The sequence below is a fragment of the Helianthus annuus genome, chromosome 1, assembly GCF_002127325.2.
Source record: "Helianthus annuus cultivar XRQ/B chromosome 1, HanXRQr2.0-SUNRISE, whole genome shotgun sequence".
Lineage (NCBI taxonomy): Eukaryota > Viridiplantae > Streptophyta > Magnoliopsida > Asterales > Asteraceae > Helianthus > Helianthus annuus.
This window is the reverse complement of record NC_035433.2, coordinates 52,604,214-52,626,398: the sequence shown is the minus strand read 5'-3', so window position 1 is coordinate 52,626,398 and position 22,185 is coordinate 52,604,214. Positions and strand designations below refer to the sequence as shown.

The window sequence follows — 22,185 nt, the reverse complement described above, 5'->3', positions numbered from 1 at the left end:
ACACTTTGTTTCCTTTTTTCTTGCTTCTTGGCAAAGAATTCTTTGTTCGTCTGCTTCCAGAATAAACTCTTTTCTTCTTTTTCAGCAGAGTACCTAAAACAAATACAGTTTTTGGTTTATAAGTTTTTTTCATTTTTATAGTTTTTCGGGGGTATAAATCCAAGTCCTTTCTTTTTGAAATTACCGTTATGGTTTGGTTTCTTTTGAAAACCTGAACCAGAACTGTAACCTTTTTTTCTTATTTAAACTTTGTTGAACTCTTGAGGTGTAAGGTTTAGGATTTTCAGAAAGATTTATATCTTGTATTTCAGAAATATTAATTTCTGTTAGTTTGAAAACCTTTTTGATCATTTCAGTTTTAACACCTCTTATTGGAAAAATCTCATCAGAATATAATTTGTCAGAATCTTTCAAAGTATATGCTACTTTGATCAGTTCGTCACTCATATTTGATTTTGATAACAAAAATTCTTTATCATAAACCCGTTTGTTCTTTTTGACTGTTGACTTAGACGTACCGGACTCAGACTTTGACTCAGCTTTGGACTCGACTTTGATTCCTCTGTGTTATCTTTATCTAACACCTGATCGACCACTCTTTTTATTAACTCGGACTCATGATCAGTGTCAGACGATGTGAAGGTGATGCGTGTGTAGTGTAATATATTTTAGATATATATTTTAAGTCCTTTTTACACTTTTTAGCCAAGTTTTAAATTTATAAAACACGATATTTACTAACACTAAACACACATATGGGCAAGTGCACCCATCGTGGACGTAGTATAGTGTTGGTAAGATACCGAGGTCGTCCAAGGACACAAGAGCTTTTAGTACCGGTTTATCCTCAACGTCTAATCAAATCAAAATGTTAGAAAAAGATTTTTAAACTAAGAAAATAAAACTAAATGCTGAAAAATAAAATAGAAATAAAAACAGATAGACAAGATGAATCACTAGGATCCGACTCGTGTATTAGTATAACCTTTGATTATTTTCGCACTTTTGCACTTGTTTAAGAGATTATCTTAGTTATTGTAGTAGGCCCCTCTTTTGAAGGCGACGTTACCCTCAACCCAGTAGTTTGAGTCAGCAAGGATACAATCCTAAAGGGTCGGATTATTGAAAGATAATTAATTAAGTTATTAATGCAAATTATGGTAGGCCCCTCTTTTGGAGGTGACGTTACCCTTGACTAAGTAGTCTGAGTCAGCAGGGATACAGTCCTAAATAGTCGGATTATAGTATTAATAGTAGTTTACTTATGAGGGGGTCAAAGAGTTTGGACCCCCGCCATCCAATACCTTTGGGTATTGAAGGAGGTCCTACTAAATTTGACCCAGGTCCCTTGCAGGACCTCTAAACGCTGAACAAGGGAAAGACCCTTACCAAACCGTTCCCTTAACCCCCGACCAGGTAGCCAGCATACCTCCATATAGACCGTGGAGATATGAATGGTGAAAATCTTTTATTTTATATAGACAGTAAAATAATGCCAAGACACCACGGACAAACGATAAGGAAGAATCACCTTCAACATAAGAAACTAGTTATCAAAGTCATTAATACAAAACCAATTAAGAAGTGCAAAAGATTAAAAATAAAAAGTATTATACTAAACACTTGTCTTCACCAAGTGATGTAAGAGACTTAGGCAAACATGGCCTTGATTGTCAAGAACTCTTACGATCAATCTTGGATCCCGAGACGACTCACACACTCTATGATGGACAATGGATGATGGTGGTGTGATGGTGGTGGGTGGTGGATGAAGTGTGAGAGAGGTGGTGTGCCAAGGGATGAGTTGCAATGAATCCAAGCACTCCTATTTATAGGCTGAACAGAGGCCTGGGCACGGCCCCGTGTCCGCTGGGCACGGCCCCGTACCTGTCTGACACTATCTCTCTTCATTAATTGTAATTCGCAATTACAATTAATGCGCCTGCAGTACTTTGGGCACACCCCCGTGTTCACTGGGCACGGCCCCGTGGTGGGCAATAGAAGCTTCTACAGGTTTGTCTTTTCTGTTGCTTCTTGGGCACGGCCCCGTGCTTGCTGAGCACGGGGCGTGTTCAGCCTTCTGTCTTCCTTGTTTTGCTTGGGAGGATGCTGTCGAGGGGTCGGGCAATCCACTTTTGTTCCTTTTCTTGTATTTATGTTAGATTTAGCTGTCTTTTTGCTTCTTTTGTTAATTTGAGCTCATTTAATCCTGAAAATACAAAAGGAAGACAAAAACACACTTTTTCCAACATTAGTACTTAAAAAGGGTTAGTTTTATGCCTCATTTGATGTAATTTATATGTTGCATTTTACACACATCAGAAGGTGATATCAATATTTTCTGGCAAGTTATTTGACGACTCAGACTCCCATTGTAAATTTGTTGCCCTTTTGACTCTTTCAGAGTTTGGATTTCGAGGAGAATATCCATTTTCGACTAGGGATGGACATCTGTTATTGGCAACACTTGGTTTCTTACCAGAAATCTTTACTTCATGATCTTCTTTTGCCTCAGACTTCTTCTCTTCTGAAGTCTTCTCTTCTTCAAATGTCGTTAATCCTTCAACTATGGGGTAAATCCTGTCAACAACAAAAGTAGAGCATGAGTAACTTTTTAATAATCTGTTAACTCTCTCAGTGTCAATTCTCTGAATTTCCAGTTTCAGCTCAAGCTCAGCACACTTTTCAGTGTAATAGTTGACATTGTCAAGCTGTCTCATGTATGCCCCTTTGAGTGTATTCATTGCTACAGCTTGTTCACTATTCGACTCGGTGTACTTATTCATCTCTCTGTTCAAAACATCATATGATTCTTTCAGCCTTTTTATATTGTGTAGCAACTCATTATTTTGCTTGATCAGAGAATCACAATTCATACACTTCTCAGGAACTTTGACTGCATCAGCATCTGTTTTGATTTCAAATTCTGGAACTTCTTTGACTATTCTTACTTGAACTTCTTCTTTAGCTTTTTTCTTTTTCTCAGCTTCAGCTTGTTCCTGTTCTTCTTCTTCTTCTTCTTCTTCTTCATATTTCTTCCATTTCTCTTCTTCAGCTTTTGCAATTTTTCTGTATTTTTCTGCCCAATATTCATCAGAAGCATTAGCAACACATCCTTTAGCAAATCCTTTAGCTAATAATTCTTTGTCTGGGCAATAATTGTCCCAACTGAAACCTTCTGCCAATTTTTCATCTTCTTGGTCTACCAAACATGCTTTACTATCTTTTGGAATGTATTTATCCCAACTGAATTCTTTTCCATTATCTTGATTACCAAGACATGCTTTCTTTGAATCTATTGTTGTGGTTGTTGAGAAACTTGATGCTATATCGCTTTTCGATAGTAGTCATTGTTTCCTAAGGGATTTTGAGCTCCACTTGCTTCACAATTGGTGCACTCCCTCTTGAAATGCCTTTTTCCCTGCAACGAAAACAAGTAACTTTAGACTTATCGAATCCTAAAGTTGAAACATTTGCATTGAGAAAATCATCTCTGCCTGTTATTTGTTTAAACTTTTCTGCTCGTCTCAACACGCTAGCCATACACCATTTTATATCCATTAATTCCATCTCCTCAGCATTAATTTGATCGTAATCCTCTTTCGTGAGCATTGGATTCCCGATCCTTCCTGCAACTAAACCTCTGTAGGATTCAAGCACAGTCACCAACAAAGACATGTGACTATTAGCAACTTCCTCAGTATAATTCTGATCATTTTCAAGATTTAAAGCAATGTTGCATTGAAGAACTTTGCCACTCTTTGTTGTTGAAAAATGTGGATTAAATGTTGGAAATGAAGTAAATCCTGTTTTGCTGCTCGATCCCTGAGATGAACTTTCAGAAGAACCTTTTGCATTAAAAGCAGTTTCAACCTTTGGAGAAAAATTGGTCTTATCACTAACACCACTTTTGAAATACAATCCGATGTCTTGTTCTCCTTCATAGTTCTTCATCCTAGCAATCTTTCTTTGCTCCATCTCTTGAGCTTCAAGATGTTTAATAAACTCTCCCAGTGTTAGCTTTTTATATTCCTTTCTATTATTCCTCAACATCATCAGATAAGTTCCCCAAATATCATGTGGTAATGCATCAGCTAGTTTCTCAATCAACTCATCTGTATCCTTTTTGATGCCTAATTTTGTCATATTTTTCACCAAGTTACAATATCTTTCAATAATCTGCTTGGTGTTTTCTGTTCTCAAACCACGGAATAGATCAAATTCTTTCTTCATAAGTGACATTTTGTTCTTGAGCATATCATCACTTCCCAGAAATTTTGATTCTAATTCATTCCAAATCGAATATGCACTTCCGTCATGTTGAAGAAGAATCAATATGTCCTCTTTAATCGCTTGCTGTAATAGACTAACCATCAATTTCTCATCTCTATACTTCTTTTTCTCATTAGCACTCATTTCTCTAATTGGCATTATCTGATTATTGTTCTTTGTTGGTCTTTCATATTGAACTTCAGTATGTTCCCAAGCATCCAAATGTTAAGCTTCAACCTAGTTACCAAAACGTTCCGACCAACCATTATAATCATCAATATCCAAAAGCTTAGGCGTTTTTGTGATGTCCCCGTCTCATTTTCAAGCAATGTACTTTGAGTCACAGTCATTGGACTAGCAAAATCATTATAAAACTCGTTCTCCATGTTTCGGTTTTCAAAACATTCACAATCTGCCAATTTCAAGCGGAATACTCTTTTCAAGCGAAATCAACAACAACACAATTTCAAGCGAAATCTCCTTGAAGCGAAATTAACACTTTCAAGCGGAATAGCCTTTTTCAAGCGGAAACACAAATTGAAGTGGAATAGCTGATTTCAAGCGGAACTACTCAAGCGGGATACCAGTTTCAAGCGAAATCACTGCCACTTTTCAAGCGGAATCACGCTGATGTTATGTTAACGAACAGAAGTTCAAGCGAAATAACGAAAATGTCAAGTTTTAGATCGATTTTAATTTTGAAACTTTCCAGGGTTTGTTAAAACATGATTACGCATATTATGTGTGAAAATGAGCCAATTTTAACCATGAAAAATTTTTCAATTTGAAAGAGAAGGTGTAGAAAACAGAAAATGCAGCTGAAATGGTAAGAACTCTTCCTCCTGAGCTCTGATACCACTTGTAGGATCGTTTTCAGACCCGAACGAGTCGATCAGAAGAGTAATTCACCAATACAAAAGGCGGAAACAAGTGTAAAAGTGTTATTTCAGCTGTATTCACTTTAAAAACTGTCTTGTATATTGATTCTGGAACAATTACAATTCAGAAGACACCTCGACAGATCGACCAGCTGTCCAATCCATCGACACTTCTTTCTGTTTTATGCATTGCTTATCGTTATACTATCGAACTGTTCAGGCTAACCGTACTCTCAAGCGCTCCCTTCAATCCATCAACCGCTGTGAGTATACTCGATCCCTTTATGCTTTACGCACTTTTGGGTGTTACATACGTTACATATACGAAATCACATCGAACACACTACGCAATACTTTTAAAAACGCTAACCGTTACCGCATATTATACGTGACTTAATGAATGCTTGTTTGTTATGTTTACACATGGAATGCTGTCTACCTGCCTTAACGACGATAGTACTATAGCTTGGACTCAGCACCCGCTCACGCGGGGGTTGTTAAGGACAATTATTTGCATGGATTATAGTGGTGATCATGTATTACGAACTGCCTCGGGCAGTCAACCCGCAGTCATTGGTATCGATAGATCCATGTCGATAATTAACATGCTTCGTTTCGCTGTGTACGTGCTGGTTATGCGTAAACTATTTCGAACTCTATATGCTATTATCAAACTTGTATACTCGCCTTTATACTATGTGTGTTGACTTTTATTTTAAGATGGTTTTCCAACTTTCTTTCAACTCTTTTACACTCAACACCTCCAAAACCGATAGAAACGGAGCTTGTGCCGACTTACTAACCATTTCGGTGGTTGCGTGACTCAAGATCCGGAATCTATCCACGAGGTTCACCGATTTCGGGTTAAACGTTAAACACCGTCTCAAACCGTTCATCAACTAGATTTGGGTGATTCCTGTCCGATCAGGAGAACCAAGTAAAGACGAGGTTTCTGCTGTTTGACTCGTTGTCAAAATACCTCGATAAAACGACAAACAATCAGAACAACCAAGTGTTAGATGAACAGGTCGACCAGGTCAGGGTGCTGACCGATCGGTCTGCTGTCCGAACGGACAGCAGCAGATCGGACAGTCAGCCGATCGACTGGTCAGCCGATCGGCTAGCACATGGTCCCACACTTAATCAACTTGTTTGAAGTTGGGTATTGAACGAACGGCTAACCGATCGGACTACCGTCCGATTGGATTACTCTTCGGATCATGAGATACTTGACTTCAACACTTAATCGATTTTTCAACATGTTCGACGCACTAGGAGTGCCACCCGATCGAACAGTCGTCCGACCAGGTGACACCCTGCTGAGAACTTGTTTTGCCGAGGTACCTAGCCGATCGGGTTGCCGGCCGATCGAACGACCGTCCGATCGATCGACCTGAAAGGTAAAGATACTTCAAGGTTTTCAAATACTACAACCAAAACTTCAAAAGTCAACCATCATACACAAACGCATCTTACTCAAAGGAAGAAATAATCCACTCGAACAGCCATCCGAACGGACTGTCAACCGAACGGTCAGCCGTCCGATCGACCAGCTGTCCAATCCATCGACACTTGTTTCTGTTTTACGCATTGCTTATCGTTATACTATCGAACTGTTCAGGCTAACCTTACTCTCAAGCGCTCCCTTCAATCCATCAACCGCTGTGAGTATACTCAATCCCTTTTTGCTTTACGCACCTTTGGGTGTTACATACGTTACATATACGAAATCACATCGAACACACTACGTAAAACTTTTAAAAACGCTAACCGTTACCGCATGTTATATGTGACTTAATGAATGCTTGTTTGTTATGTTTACACATGGAATGTTGTCTACCTACCTTAACGACGATAGTACTATAGTTTGGACTCAGCACCCGCTCATGTAGGGGTTGTTAAGGACAATTATTTTCATGGATTACAGTGGTGATCATGTTTTACGAACTGCCTCGGGCAGTCAACCCGCAGTCATTGGTATCGATAGATCCATGTCGATAATTAACATGCTTCGTTTTCCGCTGTGTACGTGCTGGTTATGCGTAAACTATTTCGAACTCTATATGCTATTATCAAATTTGTATACTCGCCTTTACACTATGTGTATTGACTTTTATTTTAACGTATGTGACAGGTAATTAGGATGCTTATCTGCTAGTAAAGCGAGGCTAGAATAAAGCTCTAGAGTCCAACAAATAGTTGCCTGTAGTAATTGAATCAAGGGTCTCTAGAAGCAGATAAACAATTGCTATATTTAAATCTGAGTTGTCGGAACAGAATTATTTGCCTAGATTTTGTCTGTAATAATTTGTTTACTGTTTAAGGCATGGTATGGGACATGTTATTTTAAATTGAATAGTAATGATAATTGTTATGGAAACTTCTGGACAATCTGTTTCGCTCAGTGTCGCGCTCTGATGATTCTACCATCGGTTGGGGTGTGACAGATTGGTATCAGAGCCATAACTATATCGAATTAGGCAAGACTCGACCTAGTCCGGGTCGATGTCTTAGAGACCTAGACTATAGTTAGGACCCAATAGACCAACTCGTGTATGTCCATTAGGGACTATGTATGAGCGTATTACTATCCTTCGCTATTCTCGCCTACGCTACACTATCACCGCACTCGAATTTTCAATAGTGAGGAAGCGATTTAGTCAAGATTAGGTGTGAAAGCCGCAAACTCTCGACTAAATTGCTTGATCAACCCGTATTTTCACTATTCACCTTGCGCACATCAATGCTGTTTTCATCAACTTATCAATGATCTCTTCATTATTTTTGACATACCAACTCCCTCCATTTTAAGTTGAGGTGGCAGAATCTTTCAATCATTTGTGGAACAGTTTCACCTTTCATACAAGCAAGCGAATCAAATTCTTTTTCAATAACGAACACTTGTTTAACGGGGAAAATTATACCAAACTAGGATTGAAATCCATATTTTGATGAATAATCTCCTCTATTTTACTAAAATCAAGGGGAAGTTGTCAAGCCAGGGGTGAAACCCTAACCTTGACGACTTGTCCATGGATTTTACCAAAACTCTCACCAAAGTCTCGACGGACTCCAACGACCTGAACTCACAATACGGCTAGAGGGATGTGCGCCGGATGCCCAAGAATCGAGGCAGAGGCCATATCCTGAAAGTCAAAATATGTACGACAGATCCTTGAGAATAGTCAAATCGCTTTGGGTAGTCAATGTCTAATAGCCGCAGACAATCTGTCTCTCGATTTTTTATGTGTTTCAATTATGAGCCTGCAACTGCTGACTCTGATGAATCGTTGATTTTATTTGTTTATATGTGTTTAACTGTTTATGTGCTTAAAATTTTGAGATTTACTCGATTTTTTCTCATACTTCGATCGACACACACAACCCGCGTTGCTCTTCTATCTCAAAACGCTAACAAATCGTTACTGCCATAAGGAAACGCCGTACGCAATGATGCTCGCTATACTATACGCTTAACCCATACTAATCGCGATCGAACAATCGCAGACTTTGAATGATAGGTTTCTGTATTCTGACTACCTCCATGACTGAATGCATATGTGTTTCTGTGCTTCTGTGCCCTACGTGCTTACGTGCTTACATGCTTACGTGCTTATGTGCTTATGTGTTCCTATGTGAATCTGTGATTTCGTGCTTACGTGTTTGTGCAAATTATGCGATTGTATTCCTAAGCTTTAGTAAGTATTAGACGTGTGAGGTGAGATTCGATTATGATGTGTCTGAGACCTACGACGATGTCTATTGCAGACAATGTCGTCATCAGGACACCGTCACCCACTTACTTGCCAAGAAAAGAGAGACAAACGTCTTGCTGCTATTATCACCAAACAGGTAGCAAAAGTTGTCAGTGATGTCTACGAGAACATCAGTAAATCATCTGCGGAGTCGAGAACCGAAGCTCCTAAAGCGTGCATACACAGGTCCCCACCCGGTTTGCTCAACATGCTCTTATCACCATCCGGTGGGTCTTGCCTGTCGTTTTTGCGCTCACCGCAACATGTACGGCCACTTTACTGCCAACTGCCGTACTGGTCCTCGCAACACCCTAGCTCAAGCCACTACACATCAAGCTCTGCTCCCGGCTCCGCGAGGCCATCAAGCAACTCAGGCACCCGCGGTCAACGTCCGCGTTTACTTCGCATGTGGTGACCCCAACCACTTTGCGAACATGTGCCCCAACAGGGTCGTGAAGCAGGAGCCCCAGCAACACCATCAGCAGCAACAAGCCGCACGCGCCAGAACCTTCAACATCAACGCGCGTCAGGTTCAGACCGACAACAACGTGGTCAATGGTACGTTCCTTGTGAATGGTATTTATGCATCGTGTTTGTTTGATACTGGAGCCGATAATTGCTTTGTGCCGTTCGAATTTGAAGAGCTCCTTAGTCGTAAGCGCTCTTATCTGCCCTCGTCATTTGATGTTGAAGTCGCTACTGGAAGAACCGTCGCCGTCAATTCTGTTCTCCGTGATTGTACTCTTGAGCTCAACAATCACATCTTCGTGAAAACCATGCTGAAGTTGTGTGCTTCGACAAGATGATTCGATTCTCGCTCGCGAATGGTGATTCACTGTGTGTCTATGGCGAAACTGCTTCGAAAGGTCCCAAACTTATGTCCTGTGTCCAAGCTAGCAAGTATCTCCGAAAGGAATACAGAGCTTTCTTGGCCAACATTGTAGTAGTGGAGAAGGAAAAGAAAAAGAAGACAGAAGTCAAAGACTTTCCTGTGGTCCGTGAATTTCCTCAGGTGTTCCCTGATGATCTTCCAGGACTACCGCCAAGTTGTGATATCGACTTCCGTATCGACCTCATTCCTGGAGCCAACCCTGTTGCCAAAGCTCCTTACCGACTCGCACCGTCCGAAATGCGTGAACTCTCGAATCAACTCCAGGAATTACTTGAAAAAGGCTTTATTCGCCCAAGCACCTCTCCTTGGGGCGCGCCAGTCCTCTTCGTTAAAAAGAAGGATGGGTCGTTCAGGATGTGCATCGACTACCGGGAATTGAATAAGCTAACCATCAAGAACCGTTATCCCCTACCTCGCGTCGACGATTTGTTTGATCTGCTGCAAGGTGCTACGTGTTTCTCGAAGATCGAACTCCGATCAGGCTATCACCATCTATGTATTCAAGAGGAGGATATACCCAAAACCGCTTTTCGCACCAGCTAGGCCATTACGAGTTCGTTGTTATGCCTTTTGGCTTAACCAACGCACCCGCGGTCTTCATGGATCTGATGAATCGCGTGTGTAAACCATATCTTGACCGTTTCGTCATCGTGTTCATCGACGATGTATTGATCTATTCCAAATTGAAAGCCGAACACGTGCAACATCTACGTTTGGTTCTCGAACTACTCCAGGGGAATCAACTCTATGCCAAGTTCTCAAAGTTTGAATTCTGGTTGGAGAAGGTTCAGTTTCTGGGTCACATAGTTAATAGTCAGGATATCCATGTCGATCCTGCGAAGATTGAAGCAGTTAAGAGTTAGATTACGCCAAAGAACCTGTCTGAAGTCCGTTCTTTTCTCAGACTAGCAGGCTATTACCGACGATTTATCGAACGATTCTCAAAGATCGTTGTGCCGCTTACCGCTCTTACGCATAAAGACAGGTCTTTTGTTTGGGGAACTGAACAAGAGTCTGCTTTCCAAACCCTCAAGCATATGCTTTGCAATGCTCCTGTTCTCACATTGCCAAATGGAAATGAAGGTTTCATTGTCTATTGCGATGCTTCCAATCTCGGTCTTGGTTGTGTTCTCATGCAACGAGATAAGGTTATATCTTATGCTTCTCGATAGCTCAAAATCTACCAGAAGAACTATACAACCCATGATCTCGAGCTAGGCGCAGTTGTTTTTGCGTTAAAGATTTGGCGACACTACCTGTATGGTACCAAGTGTACGATCTTCACCGATCATAGGAGCCTGCAACATATCCTTGATCAGAAAGAACTTAATATGCGTCAACGCCGATGGGTAGAACTTCTCAACGGTTACGACTGTGAGATTCGTTATCACCCAGGCAAAGCAAATGTCGTTACCGACGCGCTCAGCAGACGGAGTTTTAATGAACGCACCTTGAAGAGAGAGAGAATCTATCACGATGGAGCTCAGCTTGTAAGCAAATCGAATGGGATCTTCTATTTTCTGGACCGAATTTGGATCCCTAAGCGGACTAAATTGCGAAAGATTTTGATGGACGAAGCCCACAAATCCCGGGATTCTATTCATCCCGGTGCCGATAAAATGTACCAGGATCTTCGTTACAAGTACTGGTGGCCGGGAATGAAAAGGGATATCGCTCTCTACGTTGGGAAGTGCCTGAGTTGTGCAAGGGTCAAGGCTGAACATCAAAGGCCCTCTGGCTTATTCGAGCAACCCCCAATCCCTATGTGGAAATGTGAGAGTATAGCTATGGACTTGATAACAAAGCTTCCGCACATGTCATCAGGTCACGACAGCATTTGGGTTGTTGTTGATCGTTTAACCAAATCAGCCCACTTTCTGCCAATACGAGAAGACTACAATGTGGAACGATTAGCCCGAATCTACACCGACGAGAACATTTGTAATCATGGGACGCCTCGTGACATCATCTCTGACCATGATGCTCGGTTTACCTCGTGATTGTGGGAAACGTTTCAAGCTGCTCTTGGAACTACGCTTAACCTGAGTACCGCATTTCATCCTCAGGCCGACGGCCAGACTGAGAGAACGATTCGTACTCTTGAAGATATGTTCCGTTCGTGTGTCATAGACTTCGGTGGTAATTGGGACAAATACCTGCCATTAGTCGAATTCTCGTATAACAACATTTATCATACCAGCATCCAAATGGCACCATTCGAGGCTTTATATGGAAGAAGATGTCGATCGCCTATTGTGTGGCATGAGATCGGCCACTCGTAATTAACCGGTCCTGAGCTATTGCAAGAAACGACTGACAAAGTCCTCCAAATTCGAGACAACTTGTTGAAAGCTCGGAGTAGAGAGAAAAGTTATGCCGATAGACGACGCAAGCCCCTTGAATTTAACGCTTGGGACTACTACTCCTAAAGGTATCACCTTGGAAGGGTGTGGTCAGATTCGGCAAGAAAGGGAAACTAGCGCCTCGATATGTTGGACATTTTAAGATTCTGGAAAGGATCGGAAAAGTCGCCTATAGACTCGAACTACCGGAGGAACTTAGTAACGTCCACCCGACTTTCCATGTGTCAAACCTCCGAAAGTGCCTGGCTGAGCATGATTTAATTGTACTGCTAGATGACCTCCAAATAAACGAAACACTACACTTCGTGGAAAAGCCTGTTGAAATCATGGATCGCCAAACCAAGCAGCTCAGGCGCTCGCGCATTCCTATCGTGAAGGTCCGATGAGAAGGCAAACGAGGCGTAGAGTTCACTTGGGAACTCGAAAGTGACATGAATGCAAAGTACCCGCAGTTGATTGCTATGGCTTCGGCCTAATCTCGGGACGAAATTCCCTAAACAAGGGGAGGCTGTAACACCCAGTGTTTCGAAAGTCAAAGTCAAAGTCAAGATTGAAGTCAAAGGAGGAAAAGATCGCTAATAGCAATCTGTCTCTCCTTGCTCAATCCCTGTTTTGACTTCTTTGACTGTAGAATAGTCTATTTTATGTTTTTACGTTAGTTGTATTATGTGGAGTAATTAATTACAATCGAAGTAATCAAAGTATATTTCTCAATACGAACCGCTTTACGACTGTCAATAATAGGAAGTAACAATGTGATAAAGTTAATTAAACGAAAATCAAACTTATCCAATCATCATCGCGCTCGCAACTCGAACTACGAATTTTGGGTTCTTGTTATACGTGTGTGTGTGTCTTATGTGTTACTTTTGCGTGTTTATTTATGTTATATGTGGCAATCAATCGAATCGCAATCGCAATTGAATCGCAATTGAAACTCAATCGCAATCGAACTCAATCGAAATCGAATCATGATAATCTAGTAGATCTAAACATTTTCACCAAAGAAAGGATTGAAAGATGGTTTTCCAACTTTCTTTCAACTCTTTTACACTCAATACCTCCAAAACTGATAGAAACGGAGCTTGTGCCGACTTACTAACCATTTCGGTGGTTGCATGACTCAAGATCCGGAATCTATCCACAAGGTTCACCGATTTCGGGTTAAACGTTAAACAACGTCTCGAACCGTTCATCAACCGGATTTGGGTGATTCATGTCCGATCAGGAGAACCAAGTAAAGACGAGGTTTCTGCTGTTTGACTCCTTGTCAAAATACCTTGATAAAACGACAAACAATCAGAACAACCAAGTGTTAGACGAACAGGCCGACCAAGACAGGGTGCTGACCGATCGGACTGTTGTCCGAACGGACAGCCAGCCGATCGGACACTCAGCCGATCGACTGGTCAGCCGATCGGCTAGCACATGGTCCCACACTTAATCAACTTGTTTGAAGTTGGGTATTGAACGAACGGCTAACCGATCGGACTACCGTCCGATTGGATTACTCTTCAGATCATGAGATACATGACTTCAACACTTAATCGATTTTTCAACATGTTCGACGCACTAGGAGTGCCACCCGATCGAACAGTCGTCCGACCAGGTTACACCCTGCTGAGAACTTGTTTTGCCGAGGTACCTAGCTGATCGGGTTGCTGGTCGATCGAACGAACGTCCGATCGACCGACCTGAAAGGTAAAGATACTTCAAGGTTTTCAAACACTACAACGAAAACTTCAAAAGTCAACCATCATACACAAACGCATCTTACTCAAAGGAAGAAACAAACCACTCGAACAGCCATCCGATCGGACTCCCGTCCGACCGGAAAACTGTCCGAACGGATTGTCAACCGAACGGTCAGCCGTCCGATCGAACTACCGTCCGATCGACCAGCTGTCCAATCCATCGACAATTGTTTCTGTTTTACGCATTGCTTATCGTTATACTATCGAACTGTTCAGGCTAACCATACTCTCAAGCGCTCTCATCAATCCATCAACCGCTGTGAGTATACTCGATCCCTTTTTGCTTTACGCACTTTTGGGTGTTACATACGTTACATATACGAAATCACATCGAACACACTACGCAATACTTTTAAAAACGCTAACCGTTATCGCATGTTATACGTGACTTAATGAATGCTTGTTTGTTATGTTTACACATGGAATGTTGTCTACCTGCCTTAACGGCGATAGTACTATAGTTTGGACTCAGCACCCGCTCATGCGGGGGTTGTTAAGGACAATTATTTGCATGGATTACAGTGGTGATCATGTATTATGAACTGCCTCGGGCAGTCAACCCGCAGTCATTGGTATCGATAGATCCGTGTCGATAATTAACATGCTTCGTTTTCCGCTGTGTACGTGCTGGTTATGCGTAAACTATTTCGAACTCTATGTGCTATTATCAAACTTGTATACTCGCCTTTACACTATGTGTGTTGACTTTATTTTAACGTATGTGACAGGTAATTAGGATGCTTATCTGCTAGGAAAGCGAGGCTAGAATAAAGCTCTAGAGTCCAACAAATAGTTGTCTGTAGTAATTGAATCAAGGGTCTCTAGAAGCAGATAAACAATTGCTATATTTAAATCTGAGTTGTCAGAACATAATTATTTGCCTACATTTTGTCTGTAATAATTTGTTTACTGTTTGAGGCATGGTATGGGACATGTTACTTTAAATTGAATAGTAATGATAATTGTTATGGAAACTTCTGGACAATCTGTTTCGCTCAGTGCCGCGCCCCGATGATTCCGCCATCGGTTGGGGTGTGACATTCAGGATACGAATTTAATGTTTTAAAATCTTAACTTATACGCGTGTACCACCTCTGAATATACTCCCGTATCCAGACTACTATATTCAGTCTTACAGGTGAGTGCACACTTATGATATCTGTAAGGGGTAAATGCGTGGCCATGAGAGCTCAGGCTAGAACTTCCGTTCAATCAGAGAGATGATGGCTCGACTTTAGGTGGGTCCCCTTTGGGGATCTTCTTTACAACAGCACATGAATAGCATTTTTCAATGTTTCATCATTTTTTATGCTGAGGGTGGGCTTTAAGAATAAAGTAGTGCAGAGTTTTATACGAGGACTAGGCTATTGCTTCCACAAAATCAGAAGACCTGGTATAATACCCCAGATATCATCACGTACAAAGACCTAGTATGTCAGAAATAGAGCCTTTCAAACAGGATTTCAGGGGTTACCTATATATCCGAGAGATGTTCCCCACGTAAAAGCAAGTTGTGATTTAGGTTTATATCCCAAACAAACTTACTAAACGTGTAAAAACCTATCGGCATATCATCAGCGAGACTGCTTAACACATTTAAACTTTACAATTCTTTAGCATACTGTAACTGTCTAGTTGATGTACTATCATTTTCCATTTTACACAAACTCTTTTTCAGTTTTCTATTGTTTTTAGATTTTTGAAATATTTCATGTTTTTGGGTTTTTGAATTTTTTTTTATTGTTTTTGTATTTTCTGAAAATATAACCTATCTCCCCCTAAATACCAAAACAGCTAAAAAATCGACAAACCATTGCAGATTGCTTTTCAACATCATCTACAGTGGTCCCTTCATCTACACCAAGAATCCCCTCCGCGACCGATAGAAGCTTCATACCGTTCAGTTTTTAAAAGATATTGAAAACGAGTTTTATCAAACGCTTTGGTATGTAAATCAGCTTTTTGTTCATCGGTGTGGATTTTCTCAATTCGTATCAACTTCTTCTAGAAACAATCTCGGATGAAGTGATGACGAATTTCAGTGTGTTTCGTTTTAGCGTGATGAACAGGATTTTTAGTTATGTTAATGGCTGTCTCATTATCAACAAAGATAGGAGAAGTAAGAAATTGCAAACCATAGTCGCGCATCTGTTGCTGAATCCACAAGATCTGGGAGCAGCAACTGCTGGCAGATACATACTCAGCCTCACATGTAGACAGAGCAACAGAGGTCTGCTTCTTACATTGCCAGGTGACCAATCGTGGTTCGAAAAACTGGTATCCCACAGTTGTTGACTTAGCGTTAACTTTGCAGTATCCGAAGTGGGAGTCAGAATACCCTTCGAGCGTGAAGTCGCCTTCTTTTGGATACCACAACCCCAAGCTTGGAGTTCCATCAAGTAGCGCAATATCCATTTCACAATCACCATATGCGAAGATCTAGGGCTTGACTGAAACCGTGCTGCGAGGCAGGTTGGATACATGATATCGGGTCTTGAAGCTGTCAAATACATCAGCGATCTGATCATGGAACGATACATCGTTTCATCCACCTTTTCTCCGGTGAGATCAGGATTTATCCCATGGTTCGTCGCTAACGGGGTGGAAGCTGGAGCAGTCCCGGACATCCCAAATTTCTCTAAGATATCATGAACATACTTCGTCTGATGTACGAATATTCCCTTGGGCAGTTGATCAACCTGAAGCCCCAAGAAGAACTTCATCTCACCCATTGATGACATTTCAAACTTTTTCTTCATAACTCTTTCAAAATCTTTGCATAGATCTTCATTTGTTGACCCAAATATGATGTCATCCACATATATCTGGACTTTCAGAAGATGTCCGTCGACTTCTTTGGTGAAGAGAGTGGCATCCACTTTTCCTCGGATGAAGATGTTGGCAAGCAGATGTTGAGATAATGTCTCGTACCAGGCTCTCGGGGCCTGGTGTAAACCATATAGCGCTTTATCCAGTAAATAGACCTTGTCTTTGTGGATTGGGTCGGTGAAGCCCGGTGGCTGTCCGACATACACCTCCTCTTTTACCTTCCCGTAGAGAAAAGCCGATTTAACATCTAGCTGATATACATTAAATAATTTCCAAGATGCAAATGCTAGGAAGATTCTAATCGCTTCAAGTCTAGCAACGGGAACATATACTTCGGTGAAATCTATACCCTCCTGCTGACTAAAGCCCTGGACTATGAGTCGAGCTTTGTTGCGAATAATAACCCCTCGGTCATCTCTTTTGCACTTAAACACCCACTTGGTGTTTATCTTCCTGTGACCATCAGGCAAGTCTACCAATTTCCACACTCCCAACTTCTCGAACTGACTCAGCTCCTCCTACATCGCGTTGACCCAAGAATCTTCGGTTAGTGCTTCCTTATATGTTCTCGGCTCAATCTGCGAAATAAAACAACTAAGTGAAAACTCAGTTTGTAAAGGAGCAACTGTAGAAAAAGAACAAGTAAGGCCTTGGTCAATTTGTCATCTGGTGCAGACGCCTGATTGCAATTCTCCAATAATCAGCTCCTCTGGATGGTACGAAAGAGTTCTCGGCATCACCTCGCCTGGAACATCTACCTCGCCTTCCAAATTTGTGACATTCTGATTTGCACCTTGTTCACTAACTGGAATTGTTTGATCTGAAAACTGGATCTGCTCCCCCTCAGACTCTGAATCACCACGATAAAATGTTGGCCCGTTATCAGGTATTGATTCATTATTTGTTGCCGTCTGATTGTTAGGAGCTTGTTCATGTTCTGAAGATGTCGGAGATTGATGAACTTCGACATTTTCTCTAGTATTGCTTGGACCAGCTTCATCATCGTTTGAAGTTTGTCGTTGACGTCTAGAAAGTTCTGCTGGGAATCTTTCTTGTGATGATTCATATTCTCTTAGAATATCCAACTCGTCAAAGAACTCTGGTTCTTCCTCAATATTGAATGAGTCCCACAGAGTATCATAGTTAATGCGCCATGAGTCGTCGGGATTCTGTGGTGGCGTTGTATAACCTTGGCACTCAACATGATGTGCTTAGATAATTCGCTTAAAGCTTGGAACAAAGACTCGTTTCATTGGACTTGTATAACCCACGAAAATTCCTTCGATGCTCCTTGGACCAAATTTACCATAGGGTTCCAGAACTGTGCAGGGAGACCCAAATGGTTCCAAATACTTGAGGTTCGGTTTGCGGTTTTTTATCAGCTCGAAACACGTCTTGTTGAATTTCTTCACTATAAGAACCCGGTTGAGTGTATAGCAAGCGGCTGACACTGTTTCTGCCCAAAAGTTGACTGTAATTTCGAATCGGCAAGCATCATCCTGGCCGTTTCAATAAGCGTCTTGTTCTTTCTTTCTGCTACTCCATTTTGTTGTGGAGTGTAAGGAGCGCTAAATTCCTGTAGTATACCTCTCTCATCACAATACTCTTCCATTTTGTTGTTCTTAAACTATGTACCGTTGTCACTTCTGATTCTTCTAATTCGAGTTCTGTACAAGTTTTCAATTTTTCTGAACAACGTCATCAAACTCTAGACAGTAGAGATCACCAGTTATACTTTTGACATTTACCGGACCAAAAAGATCCATATGAAGTCTCTCTAACGGTCTCGAGACTGAGTTAACCTTCTTTTGAGGGTGTGATTTCTTCTTTTGCTTGCCTTTGATGCAACTAATGCACTCCCCTTCCAGATGGAAACCTTTCAAATGAACACCATTTACTAAGTCATTCTGTACCAAGTAGTTCATCTTTCGTAGGTGAATATGGCCCATCTTTCGATGCCATAATTGTGACTCCTTTTCGGTGGCTCGTGACATGAAGCAGTGAGTCTGACCCGTGGTAGTAGTGGCTACGCTCATGTCCAACACGTACAGATCATTGACTCTTGGTGCTCACATGATAACCCACTCTTCGGGGACAACAAACCCCGGCTTCAGAATCAAACATTCCTTATCCATGAAGTGTGTTGAATACATACGGTCACAGATCTGAGAGATGCTCAGAAGATTGTTTTCAAGCTCAGCGATGTAGTTTACTCTTTCAAATGTGACAATACCATTGGAAAAAGTTCCTTCACCAACTATACGACCACCTTGATTGCCTGCAAATCCCACATATCCTCCATTAAACCCTCGAACATCGTAGAGTAGGGTTTTCTTCCCCGTCATGTGCTGAGAAGCTCCACTATCCATTATCCAACGTGAGATGGATCTTGGAAGATTCTGCACATTTTAAAAAATAATTAGTGAGATTTTGAAGCAACCCAAGCCTCTTTCGACTCAAGTAGCTTGACGTTTAGAATTATGGTTTTGGTGTACAATGGCGGGAAATTTTTGTCATTCATCTTTAAACTTTCTTCAGTCCTAACCTCAACCTCTTTATACAAGAAAAATTCGTCTTTTTGAGGTTGACCAGATGGTTGGTCTTTCTTCGGAACATACTTCTTCCCTGGTGGGATAGAAATTTGTTTCTCAAGTTTCTCATAGTAATCCGAAGGAACATTCATCTTTACCGGTGTGGTAGAAGATGAATGTTTTGCAGACTCTGAAACCTTTGGTTTTGGAGAACTTGTTTTCTTTTCAATAGATTTTGGCTTCCATGTTTGTTGAGATGACGCAACCCGCTTGTAAAAATTGTCATTTTTAGTTACCAACTTCTTTACGGGTTCAGTTTTGATTTTGATGTTTTCATTTTTCAAAACTTTCTTCTCAACAATCCTTGGAGCTTTGCCTTTTGCATCAACTTTCTTTTTCGGACTCTCAACAGCTTCAGATTTAGGCTTTAAGTTGGTGCACTTCCGTGCAATGTGTCCAACTTTGTTGCACTTGAAACATGTACGGGTATCAACTTCCCAACTTGCGCCTTTGGTCTGATGCTGTGAAGCCTTCTTTTCAAAAAAACTCTTCATTTGATTTTGAAAAAATTTCAGATTCTTGCTCGGAAAGTGAGCTTGAACTTGAACTTTTCACAAACACCTTTTTCTCAACAAACTTTTTGTTTTGAAAGTTCCTTCTTTGATAATTCTTACCACCCTGATATCCGCCCGACCATCTATTTTGATTGTGGTTAGAAAATCGTGGTAGAACAACAGGTTTTTTGTAGTAAGCTTTATCTTTTTCAAAGTTTAATTGCCTTTTGGAACGTTTCAAACCTTCAATCTCAGACACATCAATCTCAACCAACTTGAACACATTTTTCAATTTGTCAACATTCACATTTTTCAAAGGAAATTCAATATCCGAATACAACTTATCTGATCCCGACATTTTGTACATCACAAGAGTAGGTTCTTCACTTAAGTTGTTTTTGGATGTTGATTTCGGAATGTAATTGTTCAAGCATTCTTCTTCCTTAGTTAAATCACTTTCAGATTTCAAAACATTTTCAACCATACTTTTAACAACTTCGGACTGAACACTGTCTTCATCGAATGATGAAGTGAATGTGACGTCGATTGTTTCTGGAAGTTTAACCTCATTTGTTTCATTATCGTTAACCAACCCGGACTTTTTCTTTGAAAAATTATTCAATACTTGCGGTGGAAACTGATGATACCCAACCCCAGTTCCGTCCGAATATACATCTTCGTCAGCTTTGTTCTTCCCAATTGGTTTAGGAACATTATGTTGAAGAACAAAACTTGCGGAGTTGTAACTGTTGAGTTTCAGATTGATTCGTTCATTTTCAATGCTAGCCTCCTGAAACTGAAGCTTCAGATTAGCAATCTCATCCACCTGTTGGTTGATTTTCTTTTCTTTCGACTGAAGTACTCCTGACAGTTGAAGATTTTCTTTGGTTGTTTTATCATTTCTTTCATCAGAATCTTTTATCGTTCTATTTAGCTTCTCGTAATTTTTGGAAAGTTGACGGTTTTCATGAATTAACTTTTCATTTTCTTTCCTAATTCGTTCTACGTCAATTTTATCTTTTTCAAGTTTATCAGTTTATTCTTTTATTAGATCATTTGAAGCTTTTACCAATTTGTCACGACTTAAGATCTGATTTTCAACTTCTTTGACTCTTTCTGTCAGTTCTTCAGTCTTTTTACCACTAAGGTAAGCATGTGTGCTACAAACCTTGCAGTCTTTCATGCAATTTTTGCAGTCACTTTCAATTTTGGCTTTATCAGTCTTACCTGACTCATTTGTTGAATCATTAGAACTGACCTTGTTCTTTGACTCAGTTCCAGACTTAGAATCTACCTCTAACTCTTTCGCTGCAAGAACTTTATCAGCCATTTTCTTCAGGTTATCTGCTGTGAACTCTTTTGTCGTGTCGATTATCCCATCATCGACCTTTTTTGACTTCAACTTTTCTTCAGCTTCTCGTGCCCACATTCTCTGTCTTGCTTCTTCTTCTTCTTCTTCTTCTTCTTCTTCTTCTGCTATTTGCTCTATGAGAGTTTCAACACTGATTGATGAAGGTTCAACAACTATGTTTCCTTTAGGATCCAAATAGCATTCGCGATCAGCATCCCATATTTTTGCGCTTTTTGCCTCTTTCCATGTTCGATAGATTTTATCTTTCATGTTTTGGGCTAACATCTTCCTGTTGACATATTTTCCTTCTTCTGTTCGGTATCTTTGAAAGGAACGATTTTTGCCATGAAGGAATAACCCACTGCATCTTCTTCTGGTAACAAATCACTCCAATCAAATCCCTCATCATCATGGATAACGGCTAATGCTCTCGACTTTTCTTTGGGATTTGCTTCAATTTCCTTCATTCTGGGTGGTTCTTCTTTGTTCCAGTGATAAATGGCCCTTTTGTAATAATCATCATGAAACGGATTTTCTGTTTTATCAGTAGCTGCATTTCGGCATTCTCGTTTAAAGTGCCCCTTTTGCATGCACTTAAAACATGTAACCTTCGATTTATCAAAACCTAGCTTTGTTGAAGGTCCACCAATGGAATGTCTACCTGTTATTTCCATGAAACTTTGTGCCCTCCGAACAACACTCGCCATACACCATCTAATGTCAATCAACTCCATCTCTTCGGGGTCGATTTGATCATAATCTTCTTTGGTGAGGTTGGTGTTTCCGATCTTTCCAGCAACAAGGCTCTCATATGATTCCAAGATGGATGCCAGAAACACCATTTGCTGCTTGGCTGCTTTTTCGCTGAAGTTTTGTGCATTGTTGAGGTTTACAGCAATATTGCACTGGAACATGTTTTTCGGAACAGATTGTTGTTGTTGTCTTGAAGCAGAAGAAGATGATCCTCCATGATATCCACTGCTCGGAGTAGAACTGTTGTTTTGAC

At 40.8% G+C, this 22,185-nt stretch overlaps 1 protein-coding gene across 1 annotated transcript; it reads right to left on the bottom strand.

The window, feature by feature from the left end:
- Nucleotides 1–18,812: 18,812 nt before the first annotated feature.
- Nucleotides 18,813–21,449, bottom strand: LOC110902160 (PH domain-containing protein DDB_G0287875-like). The gene is made up of 4 exons (XM_035987515.1): nucleotides 21,056–21,449; nucleotides 20,072–20,830; nucleotides 19,184–19,368; nucleotides 18,813–19,142 (listed from the first exon to the last, which is right to left on the bottom strand). The coding sequence occupies exons 1-4, from the start codon at nucleotides 21,447–21,449 to the stop codon at nucleotides 18,813–18,815; spliced, it is 1,668 nt and encodes a 555-aa protein (XP_035843408.1).
- Nucleotides 21,450–22,185: the final 736 nt, after the last annotated feature.